The sequence below is a fragment of the Stegostoma tigrinum genome, chromosome 6 (genome assembly GCF_030684315.1).
Source record: "Stegostoma tigrinum isolate sSteTig4 chromosome 6, sSteTig4.hap1, whole genome shotgun sequence".
In the NCBI taxonomy this organism is placed as follows: Eukaryota; Metazoa; Chordata; class Chondrichthyes; order Orectolobiformes; family Stegostomatidae; genus Stegostoma; species Stegostoma tigrinum.
Genome location: NC_081359.1, coordinates 84,210,009 through 84,236,580, shown reverse-complemented (window position 1 = coordinate 84,236,580; position 26,572 = coordinate 84,210,009). Strand labels below are relative to the sequence as shown.

At 39.8% G+C, this 26,572-nt stretch overlaps 1 protein-coding gene across 9 annotated transcripts in view; it reads right to left on the bottom strand.

Annotated features, from left to right (window-relative positions):
- The window catches only part of nbeaa (neurobeachin a), an 828,675-nt gene that overhangs the window by 156,883 nt on the left and 645,220 nt on the right, over positions 1-26,572 (bottom strand). For all 9 annotated transcript variants that reach the window (XM_059646713.1, XM_059646714.1, XM_059646715.1 and 6 more), the window contains 4 exons: positions 26,093-26,210; positions 25,865-25,967; positions 20,630-20,745; positions 18,555-18,667 (listed from right to left, as the gene is read on the bottom strand). In XM_059646713.1, coding sequence (XP_059502696.1) covers positions 18,555-18,667; positions 20,630-20,745; positions 25,865-25,967; positions 26,093-26,210 — 450 coding nt within the window. The remainder of the gene's footprint in view (positions 1-18,554; positions 18,668-20,629; positions 20,746-25,864; positions 25,968-26,092; positions 26,211-26,572) is intronic.

Sequence of the window (26,572 nt, the reverse complement as noted above, 5' to 3'; positions counted from 1 at the left end):
CACCCCGTTCTCTGGCCAACATCTCTGTCTCTGGCTTGCTGCAGTGGTCCAGCGAGTCTCAACATCAAGAGCAAAACAGCTCATTGCCCACCTGGGGACTCTGCAACTCTGTGGACTCAATATCGCGTCCAATAATTTTAGGGCCTAAACTATCCCATGTCTTAGTCCCCTACCCAGACACCAGGCCTTGTTATCACATAGCCTGCCATTACACACTACTTAATGTTAGTCACTAACAGTGCCCATAAACAACTATTCATCCTCTCAGCCAGATTGTTATCAACTGCTTTGTCTATCCAACAGCTCTTCTCTCTCTTTGGGTCTATCCTATCGTTTACTCCCCACCCCATTCCCCTCCCTATCTGCATATAAACCAACATTTTCCCAGCTACCATCTGTTCTGAGGAAGGGTCACCGGACTTGAAATGGTAACTGTGATTTTCTCTCCACAGATGCTGTCTGACCTGCTGAGCTTTTCTAGCAACTTCTGTTTTTGTGCAATGTAACACATGTTCAGTTGGTTTGAAGGATGCCAGTTGTACGACCTAAGATGTCCAAAATGGGGATCTGGTGCTAGATCGGTTTAAGATGCTGTTCTATGTCACAATCTGTGTAATCAGGCTTCCAGAGCATTTTTAAAATGTCATCCATTCATATGATGTGGGTGTTGTTGGCCAAGACAGCACTTACTGTCCATCCTTAATTGCCAATGGGCAAGCGATAGTAAGCTGCCTTTCTGAACTAGTATAGGTAGGAGTTAAGAAGGAATTCCAGGATTTTAACCCAGTGATAGTCTTCATAGCACACGACTTTAACGCCGTTACTAGCATGGGACACTGCATGAGCTGTGTCAAAAGTGGTTGGAACCAATTCGGTCGCTACTTTCTGATATTCAGGTTTTCATGGCACCAGCAGCAACAGGGCTTAATTTTGCAGGTGAAGAAACTAAGCAGAATTATTAACTCAAAAGTTACTGAACAAACCAATGAACAAATCATGTTATCATTGTATGTGCAAAAATACTACTTCAGCTAAACAAAGGATTAAATGATGTTGCCATTCCACTCATCTGGTGAACTACATCTCCTCTCTTGAATGTGTATACTGACTGGTGAAGCTGAAATGTACACAATAGATGAAAGGATTCCTGGCCCCCAATCTAACAAACCAGAGTTGCCAGATAAATGCTAGTGAATAAGCAGAGAATAGAACAAATGGCATTGTGCTGATAATTATGCAAAGCTTACTATGTCCTTAATGCCATCTCCAATTAATCAGCCCCAGAGATTTAGAACAGATGAAAATTGACATCAATGTTAAATATGTGTTTCTTTTGTTCAATTCGTTCTAATGATAGTTAAACATATATGTATATGATATATTGTATGAACATACTGAATCATAAACTAAACTGGAGACAATAAATAATTGAAATAAATTAATTTAAATAGGACTGTTTCTGAAAAAAACTCCAAATTACATCATATGTTAGAGAGGGGCTCTGATTGGCTGAAAATCAGATTAAACTCAGTTTCCTTCAGTCCTTGAACCTAAACTCGTATACAGCATTGCTGTTTCTGTCAAGTCAGAAAAATAAACACAGCAACCAGAAATCCTGACTTCCGTTTATGTTGGTAATGATGAACAGACTTGATATACATTTACCATGTTTTCAGAATTTCAGTGTCCACTTTGGGAATGCATTCCCAATTACAGCATTCTAAATTTATGGACAGGTAACTTTGTTCAAATATTAGGGATGATACATTATTTTAAAGACTTTGTCTGTGTAATAAAATTAAAGCTCTTGACAGTTTCTCAAAACTATTCAGATAACTTTAAAATAAGTACATGTTCTAATGTTACATAAGACCAATCTTTACGCTTTCATTCCGTAATATGGCACTGAGAAGGAATACTATGCAGCAGCAGATTTAAATCAGTTTAATTTAAACAAAATTTATACTTGAAGAGCAAATAGGCAACAAACTTTCATTAATTTCCACTTAGTGTAGCCTGCACTTTAACAGGAATTAATCTCATTTTAACAGAATATGAGAAACAATGCAAAAAAAAATTTGTGGTCAGGAATAGTCTGTATGAATCTATCTCCTAGGTGTAGTTATGCCTGCAACAGGCACTCAACATTCCTGCTCTTTGAGTCCTGCTCTGTGAGTATCTTCCATACCAAAACATAAGTGGATCCAAGTTGTGAAAAATGTACAACAATCAGAGTGACTGGTGCCAAAGTATTTTTTGTTTGAAATTATACAGATCTTTGTTTCATGATCATTTATCATGATTGCTGGAAATAGTACAAAAAAATACTAGTTAAGGAATGGAATTACATGGAGTCTTCAAACAAAATCTTTTTTTCTGCTTAGTATATGAGTACTACTGTGATGCGAGTAACTTTTTAAGCTTGTAGAAGGTTAGAGACTACTGCTCGAAGGAATGAACCATTCGGGGGATTAAAGAAAATAGCAAAAATCAAAAGCTGCCTGATCTGGTTTACATGTCCAAAGCTTGGTCACAATTTATGTATCTTTTAAGATAACAATTTGTATACCTTAAATTACTTTACTTAATTACATTAGGATTGAAAATTTCTGTTTACATAAACATGATTTGTCCGGATACACAGAAGTCGTTTCAGTTTTTGAACAAAAGCATGCTAGACAAATGCCACACAACACTTTGTGTGTTAGTTTTAAAATGTCAATTTTTTTTGTGGCGCTTTCTTATTCTGCTTCTCAAATGAATACCAGACACTAGGATTTTTTCAGGTAGATATTTTCTAATCAACTGTTCAGAGATGTTATTACAAGCCTCTGGAGTAGGCAGATCCTGAACCCAGGTCTCCAGGCTCAGAGGTAGGTATGCTACCACAGAACCACAACAGCCCTTTGATCCTCATGCTAGTGTCTTAGGCCCAATCATCTTCAGCTGCTTCATCAATAACCTTCTCTCCATCAGAAGGTCTGAAGTGGGAACGTTCTCTGATGATTGCACAACGTTCAGCATCATTTGTGACGCAGCAGATACTGATGCAGTCCATGTCCAAATGCAGCCAGACCTGGACAATATTCAGGATGTGAGCTGAAAAGTGGCAAATAACATCATGCCACACAAATGCCAAGTAATGACCATCTCCTTATTTCTTTGTATAATTTATGCATTTAAAATGGTACAGGTTAATGGCAACTTATGTTCATTCTACTGTAGTTTCATAAGTACAAGTAACAATAAATTACTATATTTCCAATAAAAGACAACCTAACTATCGCCCCTCGAAATTCAAAAGGTATTACCATCACTGAATTCCCCCATTATTCAAAAGCCTGGAGGTTACTACTGAGAGGAAACTAAACTGGATTAGTAACTGAGGAGAAATTTCTTCACCCAGAGACTGCTGAGCCTGTGGAATTCTCTATTACAAGATGATTCAGGGCAAAACAGTGAATATTCTCAAGTAGGTGTTAGATATAGTTCTAGGGGCTAAAGGGATCAAAGGGTACGGGGTCAAAGCAGGAAAGGGTATTGAATGGATCATACAGAATGGCAAAGCAGGTTCAAAGGGCTGAATGACCTCCTCCTATTCCAATTTTCTATGTTCCTATTTAAACACAGTGGCTACAAGAGCAAGTCAGAGGCTTGGAAGACTGCAGCCAGTGGCTCACCACCTCTCCAAAGTCTGTCCACCACTCTCAAGGCTCAAGTGAATACCATCCACTTACCTTGATGAGTGCAACTCCAATAACATTCAAGAAGCTGGTCACCATCCAGGACAAAATAGCCCGCTTGATTAACATCACAACCATAAATATGCACTCCCTCCACCATTAACACTCAGTAGAAGCTGTGTGTACCATTTACAAGATGCATCGCAGAAATTCACCTTCCATATGACCATAAGATCTTAAGAAATAGGAACAAGAATAGGCTGTTTGGCCGCAGAAGCCTGTTCTGCCACTTAATATGTTCACGGTTGATTTAGCATTCTTCACGTCCCCTTTCTTGTGTTTTCCCCATAAGCCTTGATTCCCCCACTGATTAAGAACCTATCTTCGCCACAAGTACACGCAAGGACTTTGCCTCATAACTCTCTGTGGCAGAGAGTTCCAAAGGATTTCAACTCTCTGAGAAGAAATTCTTCCTCATGTCAATACTAAATTAACATCCCTTCAATCCGAACCTATATGCCCTCTTGTCGTAGACTCTCCCATGCTCTTAGCATTTACTCTATTTTACCCCTTAAAAATCCTCTCTGCTTCAATGAGATCACCTCTCATTTTTCTAAATTCCAATGAGTAGATCCCAACCTGTTTAAACTTGCTCACAAGACAATCCCTCTATTCCAGGGATCATCCGAGTGAACGTTTTTTGAACTGTCTCCAATGAAATAATACCTTAGAAAAGGGGACCAAACTGCTCACAGGATTCCAGAAATGGTCTTGCCAGCATCTTGTATGGTTGTAGTGAGACTTCATAACTCTTATTCTCTAACCCCCTTGAAATAAGGGCTAACATTCCATTAGCCTTCCTGATTACTTATTGCACCTGTCTGCTGGCTACCTATGTTTTGTTCTCAAGTACATCCAAGGCCCATTGTGCTGCCACTTTCTGCAGTTTTTCTCCATTTAAGAAGTACATGGTTATTTAGTTTTCCCTTCCAAACCCATGACGACTACCATCTAGAAGGTCAAAGGCAAAGGATGCATGGGAACACTACCACTTGCAAGTTCCCCTCCAAGTGACTCACCATTCTGACTTGTAAGTATATTACCATTCCTTCAGTATTGTTGGGTCAAAATCCAGGAATGTGCTCCGCACAACACATGAATCCGAACAATTTGTACAGTAATTCACCACCACTGGGCACAGCAGGGCACAATCCAGCGTGGACAATAAATACTGGCCTAGCCAGTGACACCCATGTCCCACAAATGAATAAAAAAATTATTTACATTAAATAACACAGATTAGTTGGAATTCAATTTGCTGATTTTGACAGAATTTCTCAGTACTATTTGTTAAGAAATTTATTGTAACATCACACATGGATAAGGGGAAAATAGCAATGAGAAAACTGAAGGCTGATCTCATTGACACTTTTCCCTCAATACCTGTTTTGTAGGGAAAATCTACAACCTAGCAAAGCTGTCCTGAGATTTTAAACCTGTGGAAGTTAAACAGTAGAAATCTATTGTTGTGGATTACTGGATGTTATTTATTGAAGCTGCTCTCACTGCAGCAAATACCACGGAATGATGAAGAGAAAAGAATTTCAGTACCTGTTTGTTCAAATATTGGCCAAGACACCAAGGAGCAAAAAACGCCCGGGGGTTTTTTACATCCAGATGAAACAATAGATCGGACTTTGGGTTAACCACTTTACTAATTCATCCTAACTCCCTTAGTCCTGCTTTAGTATGTCAGACTGGATTAGGTGTTCAGATCTCTGGAATGGGACGTAAGCCCATAGTTTCTGATGTGAGAGCACAATCAATGAGCCAGAACTGACACATAGGGCAGATTGTATCAGAGATAATGGGAACTGCAGATGCTGGAGAATCCAAGATAATAAAGTGTGAAGCTGGATGAACACAGCAGGCCAAGCAGCATCTCAGGAGCACAAAAGCTGACGTTTCGGGCCTAGACCCCTCCCCAAAATTCAGCAGAACCTTCAGGACCTGTTGACAAAGTGGAATGCCAATTACCTGCTCTCTGATTTAGTGGGGTAAATAAAATCAGCCGGTTTGGGCAACTATAAATTGCCAGCACTTGACTGGGTGCAGAGCCAGCCCTGAACATGATGCAGGTGCCAGGAATTCAGGGATGTTGTAGCAGTGGCCGGTACCTCAGTTTGTGGCGACTGGGAGAATATGACGATTGGGGCACCATAGGCCCATGGTGCATAGGCATAAGGCAAGTTTCTGAAAATTGTACAAAAAAACTTGCTAAGGCTTGTGGAGAGAAATGGGCCGTGAACCTCGCAAAAGTTTGCATTCAACCAAATTCTGGTAAGATTTTGTCCATATGTTTCATGAAGAAAATGTTAATAAGGCTGAAAACAGGAAGTAGTTTGCCCTCACAGGCGATGCGTTTTGTTCATCCCTGATAATTTAGTGCACATTTGGCGTTCACTTGACAGCTTCCTTTAATATAAAACCACAACATCATTGCAATACCAGAAGGTTAGCTTAGACTGCACTGAATTTGTATGTCATAAATGCTTGGCTCCTGTTTCTTTATCCCTTTATCCGAGAAAATTAATTGTCAAACTTACAATTATATGGCATAAGAATAGGACTTTTTTTATATTAGGTCAAGTTGAAGTTTTTATATCCATTTGCTCCTGAAAATTCAGCCACCAGTGCTGAATTCACTGCTCCCATTTCCTCACGTAATTACTCTTAGCTGGCTGGTAGATTCTGCTTCATACTGGGAATCATAATAATACACAGCGTGAAAAGTGTGGCTATCAATTCAAACTAAATTCAAACTTGCATGCTTAAATTTATGTGAAAAAAATAGTTTCCATTTCTAAATTAATTTTAAATATATATTGTGGGAAGCAGATATATGTCAGATACATTTGAAATACCAGGCAAAAACAATGTCAAGTATTAGCAATGTGATAAGCAGGATAGCATTTTACTTATTATTTTGATATAAAAAAAAGTGTGAGTCAGCAGATGCATGAGGTGAATGTGAGGTGGCATGTCCTATTTGGCATTCTTCTCAGAGGACATCAGTACATCATTCATGGCAGGTGGCAGCGATCAACCTCACCACTGTGCATTATGCATTAGAGGTGAAAACATTTGCACGGTGACTGGACATTTTAAAGAAAATGGAAAGATAAAATTATTGATTGGGATCATACACGTAGTAGAGTTCTCTGGATTACACGCCATAAATTGTCAATGGTTCTGCACTTATTGACTGACAGTCAGAAGCCATTGCAAACTAAATAGTTCTTACACTGTACTTTATGTATATGTGTACTTCACTAAGTACGGTTAAGGTGGCAATGTAAAATTGAAACCACAACTGTAAAGATATAAAGGTAAAGTTGCCATACTCCCAGAGGAACATAGAGCTGCTTTCTCATTAGACAGAGACAACTGATGGTGGTCACCATGCCTCAGGTGTGGGGTGCGGTTGAGAAGGCGAAGCCTTCAAGGTCATCTCAGCCAGTGTGGTTTACAGCTATACTGAATGTTCAGCTCCATATTCCTACCCAGTTCAATTCTTGTTTTTAAGTTACTTCTTATGTTGCCTTTTCAAAGTTATGTTTCATATTTTGTTCACATGGCGGCTTTTTATAAGACAGCTTGGAGCTGGAAAATGGATTATCCTGATGTTCAGGTGTAATTGTCCTGATTTGCGCAGGTCTTGCATTAATTCAGGTCGAGGTGAGCAGCATGTAAATTTGGCATGATGAATCTGAATGTGGTAGTTGTATACTATAATGTGTGATAAAGCGAGTCCTGCACTCTTGTCTTCTTAACATTGAGGCGACCTCAGCACTTAGAAAGTGAGACCAGTAACTTTCTTTGCAAACCATGACATTCCGGGAGCCTGCTTTCTGCTAGGGATGCTACATTGAGAAATATTATTGCAATATTATATTATTGCAACATAAATTATGATAAAATGAAAGCCAAGACACAGGGAGTTGTAGGGTGAAGATTCTGGTGCTGAATGCATTAGTAGTGAAGGTGGTCAAGCTTTTGATGTTGTTTGGAAGCCATGTGGCCTTCAAGGGCCACCTTGGATGGGAGTGGAAACAGATGGCCAAGGAGGTCAGCTCCCACAGTCTAATGCAATGCCTTACTGCAGTACCATAGAAGTCTCAATAACCTCAAGCATTCAAGTTGAGTGAATGCAACTTCATACGACATCTCCCAAACATCACATGAATATCTCTCAGGCTCCTCGATGCATCACAGTGAAACACTTATCCAGCACTTGGCAACTCAGGACTCAGTCTGAACAACTAGGTTCTCTCTTCATCCTCACTACTCTTTGTCTTGCAGGCCAAAGTGACATACAACAAAGGGGAGCAACACAGAATTTGCAGGGGACAGAAAATGTGCATTTCCTGAACTCTTAAAACATGCTTTTCCACAATGCAGATCAGACTGTGTCGAGACCCATAAGCCATGAGATCCACAGTAGGCTCTTGCCTTATGTCCCTTTGCAACTCCCATCACATCCACATTCTATGCCTTCAGGGATAAAGAGCAACTGTGAGGCTGAGGGCTGACCTAATAAAGGTTTATAAAATCATGAGGGGTACGGATTGGGTGAATAGCCAAGGTCTTTTTCTGAGTTTGGGGTGAGTCCAAAACTAGAGGATATGGGATTTAAAAGGAAAGGGGAAAAAAATTAAAAAGGATACAAGGGGTAACTTGTTCATGCAAAAGGTGGTGAGTATATGGAATGGGCTGCCAGAAGAAGTGGTGAAGGTGGATACAATTACGATATTTATAAGGCATCCAGATGTGTACATGAATAGGAAGGGTTTAGAGGGATATAGACCAAATGCTGGGAGATGGGACAAGATCGGATTGGGATCTGTGGTCGGCATGGGCAAGTTGGACTGTTTCCGAGCTGTATGACTCTATGTGATCATGGATCTCTTACTTCCCACCTACCATGCACCACCTTCCATCCCTCTGACCAATCTTTTCCTTCTAGGTATCTGATACATAGTTTGTGCCTTTTACTATAAAAACAGAAAATAATTATTTATTCAACATTGGTCTCATGTCTTCATCCCGTTTTTGCAATACATGGACTAAATGAGTACTTTGACTGCTTTCCTTCTTGCATATTTGTTGAAGTTTTATAATTCATTTTTATATTCAAGGCTCTTTTATAGTACACTTTACCATTTTTAGAGTTCTATTTCACCTTTTTATAAAAAAAAATCAATTTGTGGTCATCCTTTGCTAGTTTCTAAAATTCTCTACCTTAATACTATCCTTCATTGCATTCTATGTCTCTTCTTTAAATGTAATGCCATTCTTAACTTGTTTCAGAAGCTGTAGTAGGATTTTCCCCTTGCTGAATTTAAGCTTCTCAGTGAAACCTTTTTTTGTTTTGAATGATTTCTTTAATAGCTTCCTCATGATTATTTATTTTAGGTTATTTATCAAACCAACCTCAGCAAGCTTTCCCCAAACAGGCTTTCCTGAAATTTAAGATTCTTGATTTGGACTTGAATATACTGTCTAAAATTTACCATAGGATTAAATTCCATTATGATCATCACTTCTCCTGAGGAAGTTTTACTATGAGATTACCATTTAGGCCTGCCTCATTCACAACAGTACATCAAAAATGTGGCGATCTTGTGGCCTAGTAGAAAGTGTCCCTGCCTTTGAGCCAGAAGCTTAAACATCAAGGCTCACTCAAAGGTCAAGCATATGACATAGTTAAACAGATTGATAATCAACTAGCTAATCATACCAACTATGGCAGATATTCAGGATGGGTGAGATACTGATCAGCCATGTTATCATCAAGCATGGTGTGGCAGACATCTGTAGACCAAATGGAACTAAGGAACAGGTTATATGTTATTTATAAGATAATTGGGTAAAGAATTGAGTTTATATGGAAAGCAATTAATCTCTATCCATGGGCTATCTCTGCTAAGAATTTGCTGCAGATGATTGGAAGAAAGAGTCTAGAATTTTTGGAAGAAATTCTAAAGTAATGGGATCAGAAGGGACTACAATTAGACCCACCTTTATTGATTATTTGAATGCATTGCATGCAGGCAGAAAGGCTTTTATCAAAATTAAGTCTCAGAAAGAAGTGTTAAATGAGTTTCAAATCATACTTTAACTCCGTGGAAAGCTGGTTTCAATCAAGGAGACATGGTTTATTATGAAAGAACCGGGTTTAAAGAGTGAAGAGGCCTGGGAAAGGTTATTGGTTAAGGCAGATAAACAATAATTATACAGCTTAGGAACTAGACCTTTTATTTACACACTTTAAGGTTGCTTAGCGTGGCTTTCAAATTTTAAAGGAGTTGCACAAAGTAACAAGGAACCAGGTATTCTCATAACCATATGTTGCACAATTATAGGGATCAGACTGCCACAATTGACAGTTTGTCTGACGAAGGGCAGATCAGTTCTGATGATCAAAGTGAGGCCTTGGTCCCAAAGGACAACTACCACACCACTAAAGTCAAATGTTCACCAGAAGTACTTAGTCATAGAGAAGTGTGACTATTGTAAGCTGAACAAGGAAGGCCACTGGAAAATATAACAGCTGGTTGAATTACAGGATGAAGGCAAGAAGTTAGGTCCATTGATTCCAAATGTGAATTACAAAACTGGAAGGAAAAAGAATGCAGTCTAAGCTGTGATAGTGGTGCTGGGAATGAAAATAACCCCCGAAAGAGAACACAAATTGTTGGAAGGACTTCTATGAATAGGAGGGGGAGATCAAACAGTCCAAAAAGGAATAGACACCAGATTAGCATGCATAGCTTAACAAGATCAAAGAATATAATACACATCGAGAATGCCACCAGGAACAGAACCCCACGCTATCAAGAAGTCTTTGCAACTATAAACAATTAGAAGATGAATTAATAAAAGCAGGACATACAAAGCTAAAGAGAAAATGCAGTGTACACAGAGGTGCCAGATGGGAACAGGCTAGTCTATCACCAAGCAAGGAAAAGGTGTCACATCTTGGGGCTGGGGCTAGAGCTAGGCTATTGGCACAGGTTTTGAAGAAAAAATAAATGACTAATATTTTATAGTAGATTCAACTGTGGCTGGAAAAGCAATTTTGCATTTTGCTTTGGCTTTCTTAGTCATAATAATTGGCAATGTTGATCAATTTTTATGAAAGGTGAATTTCTGCAGAGAGATGAGCTCAAAAGGAAACTGTTTCTTCGGCCTCCAAAAGCATGGGCGACACATTGACAATTCTGGGAAGTTAAATAAATGCATTTATGGCCTAAATGACCTTCTCACTAAGGTTCATCTTGTTAAAATTGTGCAGTCACCAGTTGAAAGCATACCCCATCATGATTTACTGGTACTACAGAGGACAGCTTTGATCAGCTTTATGTTGCACGTAGATGATATTTTGTGGGGCAGGAGCAGGGAATTTGAAATCATTTTGAAATCAATGGAGCTTAAAACAGAATTCAAAATTGGAAGTCAGGCTTCTGAGCTTTGAAGTACATTGGATTGGAAATCAAGCAGTGTGGGTCAAGTGATGAGATAATGGAAACTGCAGATGCTGGAGAATCCAAGATAATAAAATGTGAGGCTGGATGAACACAGCAGGCCAAGCAGCATCTCAGGAGCACAAAAGCTGACGTTTCGGGCCTAGACCCTTCCCGAAAAAGTGTGGATCAAGTGTTGCTTTGCATCTGCAATTTAGTTAGAAAACATTAGTCTCATTGTGAAGTCAAACTTTGGCCTCTGAAAAAGATATAATGTAGTCCAAAATTGAAATGGAGGATTTGCAAAATTTAATTAGAAAGGTGGATTTGCTAGGTAACTATCAAGACCTGATGCCTGTGTTGAGGTCTCAGAGTGTACTGCCATTATGCCATCCCATATTAACAGGATTATTGGTCCTCTTTACTACTTTAATTGTCCTTTTTGAAATATTATGTGCCCTGAAATATTTATTTCCTGTCCTTGGTCACCTTGTAATCATAGGCTGAATTTTAGTTTTAGATTCAGGACCCCGATGCTGGAGGCATTTCCAAATCTAAATCCTGCTTCAAATTGACTAATGGCACCCAAGTAAATTTTGATAATCTATCTAATTAGTAGCCAGCGAGTTTAACCAGAGTTTAACCACCATCCAATTGGGGATGACTGATATGCTCCTTGGGGTTGATGGTCGATGGGAGTTTATCTGTTTCTGAGAGATCCTCAGTACTAACGTCAGAAGTGGAAGCCATTTATTTTGCTTTCAGGATGCCACCCCCATCCCAGTGTCATGCATCATCAGTATGGCCTGAATGATGTCTAACATCATCCTAGAGGTTACGATTGACCAGAAAATGAACTGCATTAATCACAAAAATACCATAGCTATATCAGCAGGTCAGAGGATGGGAATTCTGTTAACGACTAATCAGCCAAACCATTTACCAGGCACAATTCAGGAGTACGATGGGATACTCTCCACTTTCCAGAATGAGTGCAGCTCCATGATCAAGAGGAAGGGCTAGCAGTGTCATGAGGTCAATGGCCTACTTCGCTGTATCTTAGTAAGTGCCATACTCCTTTCTCTGTGACATCACATTTAGCACGCCTGCTATAACACTCACCTCCCACCGACTTCTCATGCTCTGCTACTCTCGCTGTTACCTGTGATATCTTCCCCCACCTACTCACCCCCTCCAACCTCCTAGACCAGGAATTACAGCCATGCTGGGACTTATAAGCCAGAGACAGTCATATCGGTGGGGGGGTGCTGGAAATTAGGCTCCCCACCCTAAAGGAAGAAAATCCTGATCCTCACAGGACTGTAATTACTCATGTGGGAATGTCAAGACATCCAGGTCCCACAAATTAAGTAATTATCACCCTTCATTCCACTCCAAATCTCACATTCACCTATCAGTGTCATTCATTGTACATCACTTTCAACCACTCGGTGTAACACATTCTCTCCTTTGTGCCTTACTTCCCCAAAAGTCACCTCAGTGGCCTCTGAGAACTAGCTTACTGAGGCCACCAGGGAAGAATCAGGAAGGCTGCCTCCTGTACTGCCCACCAACTCAAATACTGTCATCTCAGTGGGAATGTTAGTTTTAGACAGTGTGGGTTCCCAGTCTGGTCAGCACTTCAATGCGATAGCTCTGCAGCTGGCCAGGGAAGTAAAGTCCAGGGTTGCTGGCACATGGAAGATGTCAGAGATAAGCAGTCTGCTCAACCCCAGACAGGAGAAGAACCTGGGGTGTTGGCAATCGTGGACTTCATCCAAATTCACAGGGTGGAACAGAAGCGGCAGACTGGATGGGATTCAATGGCCTTTATTGCAGGAGACTAAATAGTTGCAATCATTTTCCACAGAATTTCATCATTTCAGTATATCACATTCATTTTCTGTCTTTTTTTGAAAAGGTGAAGGTGAGCCACCTTCTGGATTGGCTGCAAACCATGGTGTTTCAGGTACCCTACAGTTTGGTTAAGATGGGATTTGAGGATTTTATCTCAGTGACCATGAAGACTGGCAATATATTTCCAAGTCAAGATAGCATTGGGCTTGGAGGGAAACTTGGAGTTGGAGATGTTCCCATGCACTTACTGCCCTTGTCTTTCTAGGTGGGAGAGGCAATGAGTTTAGAAGATGCAGTTGAAGGAACCTCTTTCTGTAAGAAATAGGGATGCACGAATGAGTTTTGTGCAAATAGTTTGGTTATTTCACTATTGTGCTTAAACAGCTTAGATTGTCTGATAGCTATGAGAAGTGAATGAAGAAGTGAAGCACAGGAGTGTTAGGTATAAGATTTAATTGACTGACATTGTTGGTAGGTTAATGATGAGGAAGTCGTGAATTGAACAGGGGTTGAGATCAGTGGCGCGATTGTTGGGATATGGAACTTGAGAATGCATTCAAATATTGTTATCATTCATGTCAGGTTCTTAAACTAAACTTCTTGCAAAGCTGCAGCCTGGCCCTTGTGGTTCAACTCCTTGCACTGATCCCTGCAATCCAACTCTTTGGCTCTCTGCTCCAACATCCTTCTCTCCTTGAGTCTAGATTTCCTGCCACACTCACATGAATATAGAATTTGTCTTATTCTCAACCCCTCTGCCAAGAACTTGACGATGTTATTTTAAACCTTAGTTCACACTCTCATCCCTTACAGGATCTCCTATTCATCTGTGTTGCACAGCACCATTCTGAATCATCTTATGACTTCCACAGCAATAATTTACCTGCCCTTCATGAGGTGCAGGTTAGATTAAGCATTGGTACCATCTCATAATATGAGGTTCCCACTGATTCCTGCAGCCAATGAAAAGTGCTGACTACATGCAGAAATCTTGATCATAAGAATAAGCTAGAGAGGGTTCACAGGGGATTTGCTAGGATAATAAAGTGTGAAGCTGGATGAACACAGCAGGCCAAGCAGCATCTCAGGAGCACAAAAGCTGACGTTTCGGGACTAGACCCTTCATCAGAGAGGGGGATGGGGTGAGGGCTCTGGAATAAATAGGGAGAGAGGGGGAGGCGGACCGAAGATGGAGAGAAAAGAAGATAGGTGGAGAGGAGAGTATAGGTGGGGAGGGGATAGGTCAGTCCAGGGAAGACGGACAGGTCAAGGAGGTGGGATGAGGTTAGTAGGTAGGAGATGGAGGTGCGGCTTGGGGTGGGAGGAAGGGATGGGTGAGAGGAAGAACAGGTTAGGGAGGCAGAGACAGGCTGGACTGGTTTTGGGATGCAGTGGGTAGAGGATAAGAGCTGGGCTGGTTGTGTGGTGCGGTGGGGGGAGGGGACGAACTGGGCTGGTTTTGGGACGCGGTGGGGGAAGGGGAGATTTTGAAGCTGGTGAAGTCCACATTGATACCATTGGGCTGCAGGGTTCCCAAGCGGAATATGAGTTGCTGTTCCTGCAACCTTCGGGTGGCATCATTGTGGCACTGCAGGAGGCCCATGATGGACATGTCATCTAAAGAATGGGAGGGGGAGTGGAAACGGTTTGCGACTGGGAGGTGCAGTTGTTTATTGCGAACCGAGCGGAGGTGTTCTGCAAAACGGTCCCCATGCCTCCGCTTGGTTTCCCCAATCTAGAGGAAGCCACACTGGGTACAATGGATGCAGTATACCACATGGATGTTGCCTGGTATGGAAGGTTTGAGATAGGCTGGGACTTTTTTCCCCTACATCGTTGGAGGTTGAGGGCTGACCTTACAAAGGGTTATCAATCATGAGAGACATGGATAGTTTGCATACCTAAAATCTTTTTCAAGGGTGGAGGGAGTCCAAAATTAGAGGACATAGGTTTAAGGTGTGAGAGAAAATGTTTAAAAAGGACTTGAGAGGTAACTTTTTTCATGCAGAGGATGATGTGCGGAACAAGCTGCCAGAGGAAGTGGGCACAATTGCAACATTTAAAAGACAGATGGGAATATGAACAGGAAGGATTTAGAAGGATATGGGCCAAATGCTGGAAAAATGGGACAAGGTCAGATTGGAATGTCTGGTCAGCATGGATAAGTTGGACCAAAGGGTCTTTTTCAATGCTGTATGACTCTATGATTTTTCCTTGGTGTGAAAATCAATCAGCTACCAAATCAGCAGCAGAAAACACATTTCACAAAAGCACAGTCACTGGGATTCTGCATTTTGTCGGCAAAGTACGAGTTCGGCGCTCTTTAAAGTTAGGTGTACCACCTCCCCAAACATTCCAGCAGCAAGTGCTTATCAGGTACAAGTGCTGATCTGTGGGCTTCAAAATGGCTTCAAGGTCTTAATACTTCATCAAGAAGGTGGCAGAGTATGGCTCCTGAGCTGAAGCTTGTCTGCTCTGACCACTTTTCTTTTCTTTCTTTCCTTTTTTTTCTTTATACTTACCTCTTGTCCTGAGCTCGGACAGCATTAGTGGTGGCAAGGAACACCCAACATGGGCTCAAGTGGGCCCAGTGCGGACGTTGTGGTGGGTCACTTGAGTGAGCCCCAACTTACTATTCCACAGTGAGTGCAGGAATGGCATTGGAATCGACAGCTGCTACACCAGAGGAGGCAGGCTCAGCGGCGAAAGATGGTTCCTGAGGATCGGGGACATTGTTGTTGGTTGGGTCCGGCACTGGCAGTGGTGGCAGAGGAGAATCAGTACGGCATCAAAAGATGGTGCCTGAAGATTGGTGACTTCAACACAGGTTGGGTCCAGTACAGACAGCAGTGAGGTGGTAGGGGAGGGCTGGCAGTGAAGACATCGGGTGGAACAGTCCCTCTTCTGCACCTACACTGGCCCTAAACCCCACTTCTTCCTCCATTACATTGATGACTGTGTCGGCGCCACCTCATGCTCCCACAAGTTCATTCACTTCACCAACACCTTCCATCCAACCTTAAGTTCACCTGGACCATCTCCAACACATTCCTCACCTTACTAGACCTCTCTGTCTCCATCTCAGGCAACCACCTAGAAACCGATGTCCACTTCAAGCCCACCGACTCCCACAGCTACCTAGAATACACCTCCTCTCACCCATGTTCCTGCAAAAATTCCATCCCCTATTCCCAATTCCTTCACCTCCACCACATCTGCTCCCAGGATGAGGCATTCCACTCCCGTACATCCCAGACGTCCTCGTTCTTCAAGGACCGCAACATCCCTCCCGCAGTGGTCGAGGACACCCTCGACTGTGTCTCCCGCATTTCTCACAACTCATTCCTCACACCCCACCCCTGCAATAACCTCCAAAAGAAAATCCCCCTAGTCCTCACATACAACCCCATCAACCTCTGGATACAACGCATCATCCTCCGACACTTCCGCCATCTACAATCCGACCCCACCACTAAAGACATTTTTCCATTCCCACCCTCGTCTGCCTTCCGGAGAGACCACTCTCTCGCGGCTCCCTTGTCCACTCCACAATCCCCTCCAACCCTACCACACCCGGCACTTTCCCCTGCAATTGCAGTAAGTGCTACAGTTGCCCCCACACCTCCTCCCTCACCCACATCCCAGGCCCCAAGATGACTTTCCACATCAAGCCCCAAGATGACTTTCCACATCAAGCAAATGTTCACCTGCACATCTGCCAATGTGGTATATTGCATCCACTGTATTGGGTGTGGCTTCCTCTACATCGGGGAAAACAAGTGGACACTTGGGGACCGCTTTGCAGAACTCCTACGCTCGGTTCGCAATAAACAACTGCACCTCCCAGTCACGAACCATTTCAACACCCCCTTGCATTCCTTAGACGACATGTCCATCCTGGGCCTCCTGCAGTGCCATTATGATGACACCCATAGGTTGCAGGAACAGCAACTCATATTCCACTTGAGAGCCCTGCAGCCCAATGGTATCAATGTGGATTTCACCAGCTTCAAAATCTCCCCTCCCTCCACCGCATCCCAAAACCAGCCCAGCTCGTCCCCGCCTCCCTAACCTGTTCTTCCTCTCACCCAGCCCCTATTTCCACCTCAAGCCGCACCTCCATTTCCTACCTACCAACCCCATCCCACCCCCTTGACCTGTCCGTCCTCCCCGGACTGACCTATCCCCTCCCCACCTATACTCTCCTCTCCACCTGTCTTCTCCCCTACCCATCTTTGGCCACCTCCCCCTCTCTCCCTATTTATTTCAGAATCCTCTCTCTATCCCCCTTTTCTGATGAAGGGTCTAGGCCCGAAATGTCAGCTTTTGTGCTCCTAAGATGCTGCTTGGCCTGTTGTGTTCATCCAGTTCCACACTTTGTTATCGTCCATGATAAGTTGGTTCAGGACTGAGGGACTCTCTTTAAGCTATATCTCAAATGGATCATGGCGATAATGAAAAAGCTTTCCTCTGTAATTTACAGTATTTTTCTCACTGTAAAATCCATGTGACAATAAAATCATTCATTTCTTATTAATAAGATGCAATGGCTGAGATGTTCTGCCCGATCTGAAGTTGCCAGCCAATCAGAGTTTGGCAGCAGCAACAGGTCAATGCTGGCTGAACAGGAGGCTGGGTCCAGCGAAAAGTAGAAATGGGTGGGGAGATTACAGGGTGGGATTGTGAAGAGAAAGCCTCTAGATTTTGACAAAAGTAATCACTCCCTCAACCTGCCAGACTTGCCAGCACCTTTTTATCACCAGTCAGCAATATAGCATTTCTCTTGACTCCTGGGAAGGCAGATAATTGGACCTGTGGTGTGGTGAGATCTTTATGATGTTATTCATTCACGTTTAAGGACCTTAATTGGTGGCAAGCAGGATGATTGATCAATTAAGGCCCTTAAGGAGTGTATTCCTGATCTGTTAAGGATCTAAATTGGTGGTGGGCCAGCAAGATTAATGCGGTAGATGAAGGCAGTCTCTCCAATACCAACCAGACCACCTATTTTCTCTTCAAGTCACCATTAAGGGAATGGAAAATTCTGTCCAATTACTATTTCCACACACTAATATTCAATTTATTACTTTGAAATTTCAAGACTACATCTTCATTTTACTCAGAAAATATTCTTAACTTGGCTGTTGCATTGGTGCAAATTGTATCCACCACAGATCTTGCACAAACAACAATGTAAAATATGTATTCGTACATAATAGCAATAGTAAGATTAACTTGGCTAGAAAAAAAACGTTAACTCATCCTGTTAAAAATGAATTGGTTGTTCTCCTGCTTGAATTCAATATCAGGTATGATTGCTATAGGTATGCTGTAACTAATCATGAAAACGATGCACAAAAGCTTTGTGACTTTTGCATTGACTTAATGAAATCCCTACGTCTGAGTAACTGAGTTCCTGGAACAGGAATTTGGAATCTTTCTAGTGCTAAAACAAGTTATTTGTGGAATAGGCACTTTTTAAAGATACCTTTGATAGGTCCCTGAAGTTGCCTGGTAGGGTCAGATCCAGCTCTTCAGACTCATAGTTTGTAATAACCCAAGGAAACACAGGGTACTGGTTTAAATCATTATACGTGCGACCTAGCAAAAAAGAGATAATATGGTGAAAAACTGTAACTTGTTACAAATAGAATTAATTTGTAAATTTCAAGATTTTTAAAAAAATCTTTTAAATATACGATTTTGCTATCACCAATATCAAGCATTTTCTGGTGTGTAAAATTTGTTTCAAAGACACTGAAACAGTGAATTCTAAGCAAGGCAGAAACAGCGCTGGAAATATCAGGGATCAATACAATTACTACCATCTTTTGAACCAATCAACTCTTAGCCTACATTGGGGGGAAAGCACCAGCTACTAATGTTCATATTTCAATTACAACTTCCTGTACTTGGCCATCTTTTCCTCTTGGTCAAAGCATTTCCTTAAACAGTCTGCTATAAATTCCTCTGAATGAAGAATAGCTATAAAACACGGAGCTCTGCTTGTTCTGCTAAATATCCTGTGCATAAATGGCACACAATCTGCACTTTTCTGTGCTCAGCTGAAACATGAGAAACCAGGAACCCTCAGTGGCATAAAGCTTTCTCACATTACTCAGTTTTTGTAAACTTAATGGCAATGGACAATATTTATTTAATCTTTAAGATATCTATTGAATGCTGCATATGATATGGGGCATAGAATAATTTTCTGCATATTATAAGCTTTGTCAAAGTTTCAATTGTAATTTTTTTTCCATGTATTTTCCATCACAAGTGGATTTTGTTTCAAATCTGAACGCCATAACCAGGTTGTGTCTTTATGGGCAGTGAAAATGTCATGGGCAAATATCAAAATGGAAGAAATCCAAGCTGCAGCAATTTTTGCAATAATTTCCCTGACATAAATATCTTTATATAGTATATTCAAACTACTATTAGAATTTTTTGATGTGTTTATAATGTGCATGACTAAAATTGCAGTAGACATTGTTGTCTTTGATTTCCTGATTCTGATTCTTCTTGTTTGAGGACTGACTTAGGTCATTTTAACGAGTTTTAACAACTGCTTTCTCTCACCATTTCTAAAGTGACATAGAAATTTCATGGGAATAAACAAACTCCAAAAATAATTTCAAATTGTCAGAAAGGCTTCCCCTGTAAAATTATTAAGTTCTTGATCACTTCTATACCTATAATTAAACTTGTTAATTTTCTCAGATTTTGATATACACTTTTTCCTTCCACTTTAATTCTGAAACATAGCACAAGACCACTTGATCAGAAGCTTAAATTAAAAAAAAATTGAAATTACTGAAAACTAATTTTTGTAATGTACATGAATATAACCTGTTTATGGTTGTTATTCCTTCGCTTGTCTGCTTTCTAACATGTAACAGACATTTTGTCATCTCCAGTTCATTAGGAAAGAATTTTTTTATGATTTTTCTCCATGTAAGCAGTTCAAGTTACATCTAATTAGATGGCAGTAATAAGCTCAACACATGCTGCAACTAAATATATACATAATTACTCAGAGCAAACTTCAACCACACACACATCAGAAAATAAAACAGTGGAAAATGCATTTGTTGTATGGAAACATGTAACATACTCTCCCTTTGTTTTACCTTCTGATACAAATGCAAAACTCCCATTTTCATGTATATTTATGTAGTTTACTATTAATCTGCCACAATTCAAGATCTTTTACTGAACAGAATGCTGTGCCATTCTTGTTCTACTGTCTAGTTGCTGTTGTCTTGAGTGACAAAGCAGTAAAATTACATTTTCTCGTTATTATTTCCAGACACACTTGGAAAATGGTTTGTAGAGTCTAATAAAGCTTCAGTTTCAGACAAAGCTGTCAACAAAGGAAATGGCAGAGTGAGACCATAGAATAACCCTAGTAACAATAAATGAATCTACAGTCACAGTGGCAGGTTATGCGTCTCCTGATAAAATTTAATAGGATAGTTTCAGTCTCCATCATTGCTTGCAGCTGGATACCACTGGCTAAGTGTAAACTTTCAAGCGTGCCTTGATATAAAATCAATGTACCTGCTACAGTATTAAGGAACATCAAGTATTCAAAGTTTGAAATTTCCCGCCGTTGCCAACGTTGTGTCATGTTGGAGGACTTAAAAAGCTGACGAGGACTAGCCAGTGATATTCTCCTGTTAATTCCAAAAATAAGAGGAAGAATTGTTAATCATAGTACACATTTGATTTCGTGCACAATTTGAGTAAGCAAGATTAGAAAATATTTGCCTTTTTTGGTCATTTCAGAAACTACCATATGAATTGAACAGAAAAGCACTTATCTTTCACCACCCACTAAATAAGCAGCCTATTTTGTCCTCCTGTCATAGCAGTAGAACTTCAAATGTCTTCAATAATAGAATGAGAGCAATATTGAACAATAACAATTAATTTATACTTTGACATACACTTTTGCACGTGAGTGCTCTTTCCCATTCCTTTAAAACAAGAATATCTGTGTTCTGTTATATAACTTTCATTATAAAACTAACCTTTGTAATGAAAAATTTAAAAACTGAATATAGTTAAACATCTGAATTTGTCATGGAAGATGAAGTAATGAAAGGGTGTCACTGTACTGGGTGAAAAATAATTATGAAACACTTTGGAAGTTAGTTGATCCATTTGTTGTACTAATTTGTAAGCCTAAAAGAGGATCTTTACAAACTAATCAGGGAATTTTCCAGTAAGAAATAAGCTTATTAATTTTGAAAACTAACAATAAATTGGCTATTGAAAATATATGCTATCTTTTGAAATGTTCATTCATGAGTTGTGGGTGTCACTGGCTTGACCAGCATTTATTGCCCATCTCTAATTTCCCTAGAGAAAATAGTGGTGGGCTGTTCTTTTGAACTGCTGCAGTCCTTTTGGTGTAGATATGTCTGCCCAAATGGGGTCTCATCCAGATACAATAGTTATATTTTATATCAGCATAAAACAATTCTGTATGGAAAATGTGTTAAAAACACATGATTAATTTTCAAGATAACACGGTGTGAAGCTGGATGAACAGAAGCAACATCAGAGGAGCAGGAAAGTTTTGAGTCGGGACCCTTCTTCTGATTCTCCAGCATCGGCAGTTCCTACTATCTCTGATTAATTTTCAAACGGTATTTTCAATATCATGCATTTGTAAGATGTTTTTCTGCAATATTGAAGCTGATGTCTTGATGGGGTACCCATTCTCATGAACATTACTGTGAATTATTTCTTGAAAATGACATTGAAAACAAATTTGTTGGGAGAGTTATCAAGAACTGTAAAATAATTCAATTTGCAAAAAGAAATAACATTACAAAAGATAAAGTTGCTAACACTCGGTTCCAGGGTGATCGCTTTGAATCTAGAAAGTAAATGAGATGTGATAATTCTAACCGGTTTGCCCTGCCTTGATACTTTAGAAACCAGTTTTGAAAAAAATACCAGCTTTGTCAACTATCATAATGTGCCAGGACCCCTGCCATTTCACGATTACCATAAACAAAATCCATTAGTCAGTTTCGTCACTATAATTTACCAGCAGCATGTAAAGATCTACAGGCACTTCTGACACAAAACCAGAAATATTAATTTAGAATTTATCAAATTCCTGGATCTTGTTAACTAAACAGCAAATAATTATCTGATGTTGCATTGCACAGTCTAGTGAATGAGTGATTAAACATAAGAACTCATTGAAAGTTCATCAACAGTCAGTACATCATGATAAAATTTCATGGAAATTGGATCAAAGTGAAAACTGACATGATGTGCAGAAATGGTGAAAATTCGTGGAAAATGATTGCAGTTATTTAGCTTTTGCATGAAGTAATTTGTACTAAATATACATTAATCTTAAAACTCTGATGCAATTTTTTGCAAGGAAGCCACTGAAATGTAGGCTCATCGTAAATTTCTAGATGGGTGAACTGTCATTAACTTAGATAAGGTGAAATTAAAATTGCAAGCTTCTACAAGTATCAATAACAATAGCATTCTTGGTTTATGGCCTTGTGAATGGGTTCAGGTAATCCTGATAAGGAAATATAACTTCATACCGCACCTCTTATAGCTCTTGTGATGCAGCGGGACTGTCCCAATCTCTGGAGATGTGAAATAACAACTCTGAGCAAGTGATTAGAAACTATCTCATACCGCATTTTATTTTACCTGAAACAGCTACTAAGATGTTTATTGTTGACAAAATATCAAAAAATGTACTGGCATGGAAGTATACTGTGAGTAATACATATCTTGAAGAATTCTATTTCAGCATAGTTTAGAAACCTCTACATGAACTTCAAATTCCAAATAGAACTGGTGACATTGAGAAGAATGACAACTAACAATTGTCTCAGCTATCATATTGAATATCACTAACTGCATAACTGATCAGCGATCATTTACACACCCTGGTGCAGGTGAGATTTGAACCCAGTCCTCATGGACCAATGTTAAGGAAATTGTACCACAGCAGGCCATTATTTCATGGTTTGTTTACATCAGCAATTTATTTGTTTCATGCTAGAGATTTATAATGAATCAGCAAAGTAATAAGCAATTGTCAACAGCCAGCTGGTAAAGGGAAAATCCAATTTTAAGTCCCATTGAGTTGTAATGGTATTAAGAATATGAAGGATAAGGACAGTAAAAGAAAAATCAGAATGCCTATTTTGCCATTCAAACATATGAATTAGGAGCAGATGTATGCCATTCAGCACCTTGAGCCTGATCTGCCAATAAATAAGATCATGGCAGATCTGATTACTTCACATTCCTGCCTACCTATGATAACCTTTCACCTTCTTGCTCTTCTACATGTGTTTTAAAGGGATTCAGAGGAAGTGAGTTTCAAAGTCTTATAATAATCTGTGAGAAAAAATTCTCCTCAACTCTGTCTTAAATGTGTTTTCTTATTTTGATCAGCATCCACTTGTTCTTGATTCTCCTGCCAGAGAAATCATCCTTTTCACATGAACCCTGTCAAGATCCTTCTGGATCATAAATGGTTATCAAAGAACTTGATTCTTATTCTTCTAAACTCTAGATAATACAGACCTAACCTGTCCAACCTTTCCTCACAAAACAACATGTCCATTCTAGGTATTATTCTTGTAAACCTTCTCTGAACTGCTTTCAACATGTTAATATGCTTCCTCAGATAAGGAAACAATACAATACACAGCATTCCGGGTGTGGTCTCACGAATGCCCTGAATAACTGAAGCAAAAAAACCTCATTACATTGCATTCAATTCGTCTCAATAAATAATAAACATCATATTAGCTTTCTTAGTGGCTTGCTGAACCTGCGTACTAATCATTTATAATTCACACATTCGGATACCCAGGTCTTTTCACATCTCAGAGGTCTGAAATCTCTCACCACTTAAACAATAGGCATCTTGTTTATTTTTCCTACCAATGGACAATTTCACATTTTCCCAGAACATACTCCATTCACCAATTTTTTCCCACTCACTTCATCTATCCATATCCCTTGGAATGTCACGTCCTCTTCACAACTTACTTTCAGACAAATTTTTGTCATTTGCACATTTAGCAACCATTTCTTCAATCCCTTCACCCAATTCATTTGTATAAATTATACAACATCGAGGCCTTATGAATGATAGTCCTAATTGTCCTTAGTTGGTGACAGTCAGAAGAAATGATATGTCAAACATCACAATGGATAATAAAATATCAGAATGAATGCAGATTGGTTTATCCTAGCTCTTCTTTTCCATGTTTAAGAATATTACTTTATACAATTCATATAAATGGAACAATTTATTATGCAAAGTAAACATGTTGCCACTTGGTATACTACAGTGCACAGTCACTACTGTTAAACAACTGGCAACAGTGTGCTCCTGAGATGCTGCTTGGCCTGTTGTGTTCATCCAGCTTCACACTTTGTTATCGCAGTTCTCATTTATCAAGCTTTCCCAAGCTGTGATCTGCAATTGCACTTTTTCATTATTCAGAGTGAGACCACAGTGATGGTGAATAGACAAAGGTCAACAAGCTTAACATGTTAATTCTTGCTAGTAAACCATTGATTGGTATGCTTACCTACACTTTTACTTCTAGCTCAAGATTGTGTAAGCTACACAACAATAATAAATACATATGTATCAAGTACCCCTATAGCTCCAGCTTACACTCAGCAAAAATAACAATTTAAAAAGAAATGAAAAACATTACTTACTAAAAGAACAATTTAAAAGCTTAAATTCTGGCTATAAATCTTCAATTTTATGAATAATTTATTGCAGTTTCCCCGCTGTAATTGGGCTGTTCCATTGATGACATCTTTGGCTGACTCTCATAAATTCTGGTCCACATTGTGCAGTGAGCCACATTATCATCCTTTAAGAAACCATTTATACTAACAGAAGAAAGCAATTTTGCATTGCTATTGTTGATAACATGCCCTCACACCCTGCCTCATGCATTCTCTTCCATCCTCCCAGTTTTTCCATGTCAGCTGCATCTGGTCGAATGATACCATTTTCCACAATACCTCTGACCAATGCTCGTTTTACCACAGCTGAGGACTCCCTCTGACCCCCAAACACTGTGGTTGACCAGGCCCTCAGCTGCGTCCAATCTATTTCTCACACTTCTATCCACATCTCTTCCCATCCTTCCAAGAATAACCTTGTCCTCACTTTCCAACCCACCAATTTCCACATCCCAAGGGTCATCCTCTGCCATTCCACCACCAGCCTCATCTTCCCTCCCCTCTACTATCAGCATTCTACACGGGCTATTCTCTTTGTTACACTCTGACTTGCTCCTCCATCACTCCGAGCCTTTCCTCAGCCCCACTATGGCACTTACCCATCAGATTGCAAGAGGTGTAACACTTGCCCTTTCAACTCCTCCCTCCTCACAGTCTGAGGCTCCAAACACACCTTCCAGGTGAAGTAGCAATTTATTTGCAATTCTTTCAACATAGTCTACCGCATTCACTGATCACAATGGCATCTCCTTTATGGTGGTAAGGCCAAACACAGACTGGAACACATCTGCTCTGTCAATAAGAATGGGCCTGACTATTCAGATTCTTGTCACTCCAATAAATTATCTTAGTCCAATATAGTCAATATTTTACAAATGTTTTTTGGTAAAGTACAGGCAAGTGATTTGGTATGTACTATATCATTACAGTAGGCTTTCTGAATAAAACAAATTAATTTAAGAATACTGCATCTGAGATGAACAATTAGGAGAAATTTCACATAAAAACATTCATATTGAATACCTGGCCTGCGGTAATCCATAACTAGTGCCAACTCCAACACGAGGCAAACTGTAGACAACTTTCTTCACTGTAGCTTGGTCTGGAAAATTGAACATAACTGAAGCTGCAGAAAAAAATAAGAAAAATAATAATTCAATAAAGGCAAGTTGCAACAAAGAATTTTTAAAAACAATACAGGACTGCATTTACATTACTTTACTAGAGAAAATTAATTTGTAATGCACATACTTCTGTTGGCCATGAAAACTTCCAAAGCTGTGCTCTGGAGGAGATAGTGTCTTGAAAAGACTGCCCGTATCTCGCTGAACATCCATTTTCCATGTAAACCTTCAGTGTAAGCAAGAACCTAAAGTTTCAAAATATATTCATTTCATTTAATAAAAATAAAACAATTTTTTAACCATCTAAACATTGATTGTAACATTTGTTACAATATTTCTTAGTTTAAATTTACATTTATGTAAGAAAAAAATTCAGATCTGCAACAACTTCAGTTATGCACTTTGACTTTCCCATTAACTTTAATGAATTTATGAAAATATCTTAGTTTAAAAGAAACCTTGAAAAGTACAACAAGAATTTTGATTTTTTTTAAAGAAATCAAATCAATGTATTTGTGATTGCTGGTATATGTTAAGAGACAGGGATGTGCACTTAGTTGTTCTGTTAGTTTTGGAACACAGCCTAAATATATACACATAGCGTAAC